Consider the following 8,425-nt stretch of genomic DNA (forward strand, 5'->3'; position numbering starts at 1 on the left):
AATCACCTATGTCCAGATCGGCGCTGGAATCTTAAACGAAAGTCAGACACACACACACACACACACACACACACACACACAGTGGCGTAGCACAGTTGCCTGGGGCCCCCTACAAGCAAAATTTTGGGAACCCCTTTAGTGTAAAGAAAATTATCGAGATGATGCCAGAGTGGGCCGGATGTACAGCCACGGACACTGCCGGCTTGTAACGCTTCCACTGAAAGTCAATGTATTCATTACAAGCCGGCAGTGTCCGTGACTGTACAATAGTTAGCTAGTTTCCCTTCCCCAGTTGCAACTGTACTACACTACGTTCACGACAAACTACGTACGTAGCTATAAAGGTATGAGGTGAGGGATATTATCCTCTGGATGGCCATCTGCGAGCAAGTAAGTTAATTCTGCATTTCGTAGAGGAACCACATTTCAAGTTACCTGGCCCCTCTGGCGGAGACAATACGTCATTGCTTATTATCGCAGACGTGGTCACATGATATGGTACTGGGAACCAGATTTCTCTTTCGTAAGTCCATTTTTAATAAGGGCACTATCTGTTGAATATATGGGATTATATACAGTAAAATTTCAGGGGCTACGCCACTAGACATACATATATATATACTAAAACAAAATTAATTGCTCTATTAATCTTGGAGTCCTATTTCGTTTCAAGTTGGTCTTATAAGCAGGAAATGTGATATCATGCAGAATACACCACTTAGAAAAGGTGAAAATCGTCATACTCTTAGAAATGAGCTCTCTTATTATCCATATTTCATTAACGCCAGTTGGGGGGGGGGGGGGAAGAGGCGGGTGAAGTGTCTGACTGGGGGCACCCGCCCCCCTGACCCCTCTGGCGTCGTCACTGAATCGATCCTGTGATGAGTACACGTGTGCTTATTTAGAAAATATATGAACTTACAGAGGTAAAGACTTGCTAAACGCATAGTCTACAAGCATTGAACTTTTTCACCCCTTCTCCACCATTTCCCTTGGGAAGGAAGGAAGTGGCACGGTCGTGACTTTTGAGCTATCGGTCTCAAATCATTGCGATCATTCTTACTTATATCTTTGCTCGACTCGTACGAAGGAAACTAATTTTCGACAATTTGTCACCTGTTTTCATTGAGAAACTCGACAAAATTCAATCAGAAGTTCGACACAGTTTCTTCTAAACTCACGTTATGTACATGGGGCAATCGAAAGAAGAAGTGGAATTCGAACCAGATTTCCTGGCTAAATATCTAACCTGTCAAGTTACAAGAGAATTTCCTTTGATGGCTCCTACTTACTAATTTAGTCATTTTAATGAAATTTTGCTAAGAATATGTTATACTAGGTGGCTATAAGTAACCTTTTCAGTAATTTGACTTGCAAGGAATTTTACTAAGTACAGTGTATTATTCCGTCACATGTTAATTTCTTTGGGTTAATATCTTGAAAAACTTTACTGTTCATGAGAATCACTATGTTTTCTGATATTTTACCAATAATAATAATAATAATAATAATATTTGCAAATTTTCGAAATTCAATTTAGTACAGATTAGAATAATCTACTTCACCAGTTTGTTTCGTCGACTGGACAATAATCAGGGAAATTGAACAAGAGCATCCAAGAGACAACGAATTTTTATATTTGGTTGCCAAATTTATCGCACAGGTTGCTGTTACTAGTATTACAAATGTAGTGAAAGCTTTTTTCTATTACTTTATTTGATATGACAGTGTCTTATTTTCTCCGTTTTATCCCTTCATCTCTGTTGTTGCATAAACGCAATCTATTTTATTTTCGAGACGTTGTTGGTATCACATTAGATTTTATTACAGTATTCCCTTCCCGCAACACCAACTTGCGTAGTACTCGCTTTATTGTTACCCTCGATCTCAGAGCATACATCTAGTAGACTAATGGCATGCTTACATATTGATTCTTTGCCTGTAAATCTTATTTCAATACCATACTCTCTTTCTGATGAGCTGTCGATATGTCCCGAATGAAATTGTAAAGAACCATCCTCAAACTAACGATTCTTGTGTCAAACTAAATGCGATAAGGTCGGTTCGGCCATTTCAATCCAGTGGATATATTTAAGTTTCATAGATTACTACTCATAAGTACAAGTCCAATATTTTGTTAGATACATTATCGCAGCAGTCGAATATGTGTGAATGTTACAGATTTAAGTAAACAGCTCTCCCTATCTGCAGGTAGGTTTCGGTTTCATGTAGTCTTGTGTCTGTTACATTTTACGTATGAAGAGCTATTGTTGAAAAACGTATGGACTTATAGCCTATACCAAATGTTGCAATTTTCTGGACGCATGAAAATTGCAGAATACAGTGGTCCCTCTATAATCCGGCACTTCGCCAATCCGGCCCCTCCAGTAGTCCGGCGTTGAGCGAATGGGGAATAATACAAATATTATCTACACTACAGTGCAGAAATGTAAGTTTTTTTTAAAAAAAATTTTGTTATAACATAAAGTTAACGCAGGCCTAGTTAAGGTTATGTAAACTACAGGAAAATGCAATATGTATCTTGTTTCGTATTTTTTTACAACAATAATTTCCATTTTAATATATGTACATGTAATATTTTGTGCAATAAACATAGCTTTTGCTATTCAAATGCGTTTTTTAAAATGAACCTCCACTAATCCGGCGTTTTCGTTAATCCGGCAGTCCTCTGGTCTGATATCTGCCGGATTACTGAGGGATTACTGTATTTACACAAAACACAAAATCCCAAGCTACTATTTGTGTAAATACAGTAATCCCTCAGTAATCCGGCAGATATCAGACCAGAAGACTGCCGGATTAGTGGAGGTTCATTTTAAAAAACGCATTTTAATAGCAAAACCTATGTTTATTGCACAAAATATTACATGTACATATATTAAAATGGAAATTATTGTTGTAAAAAAATACGAAACAAGATACATACATATTGCATTTTCCTGTAGTTTACATAACCTTAACTAGGCCTGCGTTAACTTTATGTTATAACAATTTTTTTTTAAAAAAACTTACATTTCTGCACTGTAGTGTAGATAATATTTGTATTATTCCCCATTCGCTCAACGCCGGACTACTGGAGGGGCCGGATTGGCGAAGTGCCGGATTATAGAGGGACCACTGTATTCTGCAATTTTCATGCGTCCAGAAAATTGCAACATTTGGTATAGTACTGTCACTAACATTATATTCAGAACCTGTAGTGTCAATCGTAAGTTTCATGTTAATAATAGGTTTTATTTTCGGTTCCTTATATGTTGTCAGTTTATTTCATGAACTGATCCATTAGTGGTCTATAGCCAAATTTGCTCCTGACATTTCGTTCCTTCAACAAGTGCATTTCAATGTTGTGACTTTCATGCAACTATATTTGATAAATTGTAGTAGATGGTAACAAGGCCGTTCACTCAAGATGTTTTCACGATCTCTAATTCAACCTAAGACAAAGTTTTCATTGAAGTTGTACGATCTATCTGGTTGACTTATTTTGGTTATCACCAGTTTAAAAATATTTCTGTTATCCTGTTTAACTGTATATTTCCTGAATTCATACATGGAAATTAACAGTTTAGCCAAGTTACTGTGCAACTACGTATACTGTGCAACTTGGCTATACTGTAAGTTAGTATCATGGAAATGTATGAATATTTTTCTATCCCTCGGTAAATCGGTAATGTAAAATGTTTATATTTAAATATGCTACATTTCTATTGAGAATGAATGTTTATTGAGCACAGATATTTGTTTGTGCGTACTATGACAAACATCGTCTTAAGAAGTTGAAATAGCTAAAACTTCACAAGCTGTCCCAAATTCTTCTCCTGGACTACTCTCTTTCAATTCCACAGGTCCACACAAACAAATTAAAGCATAACATAACCAATTCTTCAGGCCTTCAGCCTATACTCGCAAGTGATATGCTCTTGTTTTCTCAGGATCTGTCAACTCTTTTTTGTAAGCTCTTTGCATGGGGACGGTTTAGTTAAACCATACAGGTCCAAATTTTGTATCTTGTACTCTGCAAGCTTATAGAAGTCTTCGAACAGACAGTGAATCTTCTTCGGTCATTTCTTCACTTAGGGACTTAAGAAATACTGCAACGCGTGTTATATTTTTGAGCACTTTACAATTCACTGTTACTGCTTTCTGTTTGTTGTCCTTCCATTCTGTTTTTTGACCCATCACTTTCCATATCATCATCGAACATGATGCCTGGACTACGACATCTGCCAGTAAGGTTTTTCCTATTGACGGAGACCTGACAAAACACCCTCAAGATTTCGGTTCGAGTCAGAGTAGGATATGCATTTCTTCCATGCTTTAAATGGTGAATCGTTTTCTACAAAAACATTTTATATACTAATATATGGCAAGCAAGGAATATTCACTCTCTCCTGGTTCTTCGCCCGTTCTGAAATGCCCCGTTGCCCATCGCATATCACCATTATATCACACTCGTCTACGGAGTGGGATGTGCCCCCTTTTCCTGCAGCACCCTCAATTGTGTCAATCATATCAGTTTCAAATGTTTCTACAATGCTAAGTTTATAGATAGTATTTAATAGCATGATCATGTGACCTATTTAAATCTGTAGTGTTAGTTGATTGCGGAAGAGAGATCTGTTTTTCACAGAAAATTCTACTTAGAAAAATTACATAATAATATAAAAAAACATCTATAAACACAGAATACATCCACTAATTAACACTTGACTACACTTTTCTGGCCTTTTGAATAGTCACTGAATTGGTAAAATTCGTGTTGATCCCACGTGAGTAAACTATAATTACACAAATATTTTTCTTCCAGATATATCACCAACAGCTACAGCGAGAGCGAAAAAAAATTAGAGATGTGTTAGAAGTGTTCCTGATTTTGGTAAATCTTCATGTAGCTTTTACTAGAAATCTCCCTATAATCGTGGAGAAAGAATCTGTTAATATTGCAACCTACATAACTCAGTGCGTCATGGTAACGCAAGTCATTTCTATAGTAGACGGTTCAAATGACTCGGAGCTTGCCAATGAACTTATACGACACGTCCACGATATAGAATATGTCCAAGTGATGTACCAGAAAACATCGAGAGACCACGGCGAACAAATATACATCCATCACTCGGGATTAATTGTTGTTTTGTTGCAGGACCAGACAACACCTGAATACATTTTACGAAGATTACTGAATACGAAGCCAAGTGCTAGATTAGTAATCGTCAGCAAAGCGTCCAGCAGTAATCTTTTATACAGCGTAACTGAATTTGCTGAAGAGGAGCGTTTGTTTAACATTCTTATATTGTTAGTTGAATGTGAAACTATTAACGTTAAAACTGAGGGATCTCCGTCATTTATTTATCCATGCAACGTAATCGTTAAAAAGGTGAACTTCTTGCAGACGTCCGACAGAGAAAATCAAAATTGCAGCCTAGTGGTGAAGGACATTCTACTGACTAAAATACCCAGAGATTTGAATGGAAGAATATTTCGTGTTTCCGGTTTCAATTTCCCGCCGGATACCATCATACCTGAAAGCACTAATAATTTTCAAGATGTTTCAGGAACATCAGGTCTAGCATTTCGGTCACTGTCACAATACATGAATTTCACTCCATCATGGGTTAAAGTATACAAGGGTATAAAATTTGGGAAGCTTCTTCCAAATAGGTCTTGGAATGGGATATCTGGCGACGCTCAGAGAAACATAATAGATCTGAGTGTTAATATGGCTGGAATGAATTATGGAAGATTCCGTGTATTAGACCCAAGCATCAGACTGGTAGTACAAGACTTAGTTTTCGTGGTTCCAAAAGCTGAGAGAATCCCGCAATGGATGAGCATTTTCCTTCCCTTCCCACTTCACATATGGATGTGGATTGGAGGAGTGGTGTTACTTGTTGAATTTGTGATAATTATGAACAGAAAATGTTTCAAGGATTCAGATAAGAGACGAATAACAATGCTTTTATTCTATCCAGTGTTCATTCTGCTTCTTGTCTCAACTAGCTTTACACCGAAGACTAGGATATTGAAGGTGATAATTATGCTTCATTTCTATTTCGCATTGATAATCAGTTCTATTTATCAGAGCGCTCTTGTGTCAGAACTCACCACTGTTTACCACTACCCAGAGATAGAAACTGTCAAAGATGTGTCTGAACTAGATTTTCCTATATATGCTGGCTACAATATGCGATATGTACTTGCAGAACCTAAGGCTCCAGATATTCGCAACATGAGTCACAGGTTCCGACCAGGTTACGATCATACAGGAATCATTGGAAACCTATACTTGAAGAGGGACTCCATAATTCTTATTCCGAATAATCAAGCGAAATATATAATTGCCAAACAGTTCACAAACACAAAAGGTGAACCAGTTGTGAATGTTGTAAAAGAACCAGGAGGAGTTTTAAGCCAAGCATTCATATTTCCCAAAAGTTCTTTCTTTCAGTCCCGTTTAAATGATCTTCTGCAGAGGATGGTACAGGCTGGGTTGATCGAAAAGTGGATCATAGATGGCTTTGCTAAAGGGCATTCTGAATTAGAGGAACCGACAGATGAGACAACTGTCCTTACTTTAAAGCGTCTTCAACCTGCATTTCTCATCTTACCACTTGGTCTTGTAGTCCGCTTCCTTGTATTCATAATGGAAATAGGCAGAAAGTTCCTACATTTCTTGAGTTCTTAAATGCATAAGCAAGTTTGTTTTTGAAAATTTTCCTTGTTCACCTAAATAATCAATACATTCTGTAATTTAAGAAATGGACGGATAATAATAATCGTATTTTTACCTAGAGAGGAGTGCGGAAGGAGAGAGAGAGAGGGAGGTTGAGAGCTTTAAATTTGAAAATTAAGTGGAGCGAAAATTTCTGGGCTTTTGGATGGATTGTTTTAATTTTAAGCAAATTTTACAGGAAATATTTTAGGTAAGAAAATATTTCTTTTCATCCTAACATCGATAACAAATTGTTAATGTTAATCAAAATAATAGAATGTCTAATATATAATTTCTTATCTAATTATTATCCCGTCTATGTTTTTCCGAATGTATTAGCTATGTGTTTGTAAAATTTTCTTCACCTCTTTCAAAATTACAATGATGTGAATATTTTTTGAGCATCCATTCGAATAGGAAACCTACGAAACGTTTCCCAAGAGATTAGCTGTGATTTGAGATTATACTCTATCTCATCTATCTCTGGAGCAAGCGAACAAGGAAGCGAGACAGCTCCACCAATGGACACGTGAGAGGGAACGGGAATGCGTGGAGGGGGAAGCGATTGCAGTACCAGCCTTCGGAGGAGCGTGTGCTGCCTCGCTCTGTCCCAATCGATTCTCCCTTCTGTTAAACTTTTTTTTTAAAAAAAAATGATACATTTACAGCTCAAACCACTGGACCTAGAAACATGAAAATACTTATAAACAAAAGTCATCAAAAGATGTATATTATGTGTATTCACGTCTTAATGCTAACTTCTGATAAGAACTGATCCATTCATTCTATCTTGATATCGTGGCTTGAATTTGACGATTTGGTTCCGGATTATTGATTTCGCCGTTTTCCATCACTTTTTGAGAAAACATATAATTAAAATGCAACGAGGACGAAGGCGTCAGCGAGTCATTACTACACCATATTTTATGAGGAAACATATCAAATATGGAAATTAATATTTTGATTTAATCAAAATATTTCCTGTCAGCTGAGCAATACCCCTGCTTCTACTAGAATATTAGGCTTCAGAACACAACGAGAAAGATAGAAGAATTTTCATCTACAACTCGCAAAGAACCCAGTCAGCAATTATACTCTGTCCAGGGAATCTGTGGAGCAAGGCCGCATATATCGGTGAAGGAGGGGGAGACTGAGAGTTGGTGGAGCGAAGCAGTGCGCGCTTCTGCAAATGGCTGGTAGCTGCTCTCAGTTCCCATCTAACGAGTTCATTGGTCGAGCCCTCTCGAGTCACTACTTGCGCAGAGACTTGTTTTCATTCGCTCGCTCCAGATACCCTAATACCCTGGATAGAGTGTAACTGTAATATAAAGATACGAGTATAAGATCTAGGCTTGATACAACCATGTCCTACCTAGGTACATTGTATCCATCTATTTCCACACTCCAGCTCAGCATATTCGTGTTGAGTCTAATACACAGGAACACATTTGCATTCTTCAATTAAGCATTACTGAATTTGTTAGAAGATTGATTAATAATCGTTTCTTACGTTCTTAAGTGTTCCAATTGTGGGAAATGTGTTTCACAAATGAATTATATCGAAATGTTCATATTGTGACAGCACGAGAAAAACATTACAGATAAGTAAACCAGCAGCCATAATGTATATCGATCGGATACAAAAATGCATTAACCAAAGAATAGCCTAATTCATCCCCATGAGCACGCAGT

At 37.3% G+C, this 8,425-nt stretch overlaps 1 protein-coding gene across 1 annotated transcript; it reads left to right on the forward strand.

Moving 5' to 3' along the window:
* The first annotated feature begins 4,987 nt into the window (after nt 1–4,987).
* LOC145982959 (uncharacterized) lies at nt 4,988–6,706 on the forward strand. Its single transcript, XM_083116242.1, has one exon. It carries the CDS (start codon nt 4,988–4,990, stop codon nt 6,704–6,706), a length of 1,719 nt encoding a protein of 572 aa, XP_082972368.1.
* Nucleotides 6,707–8,425: the final 1,719 nt, after the last annotated feature.

Source organism: Lepisma saccharinum, unplaced genomic scaffold (assembly GCF_977018435.1).
Source record: "Lepisma saccharinum unplaced genomic scaffold, izLepSacc3.1 HAP1_SCAFFOLD_491, whole genome shotgun sequence".
In the NCBI taxonomy this organism is placed as follows: domain Eukaryota; kingdom Metazoa; phylum Arthropoda; class Insecta; order Zygentoma; family Lepismatidae; genus Lepisma; species Lepisma saccharinum.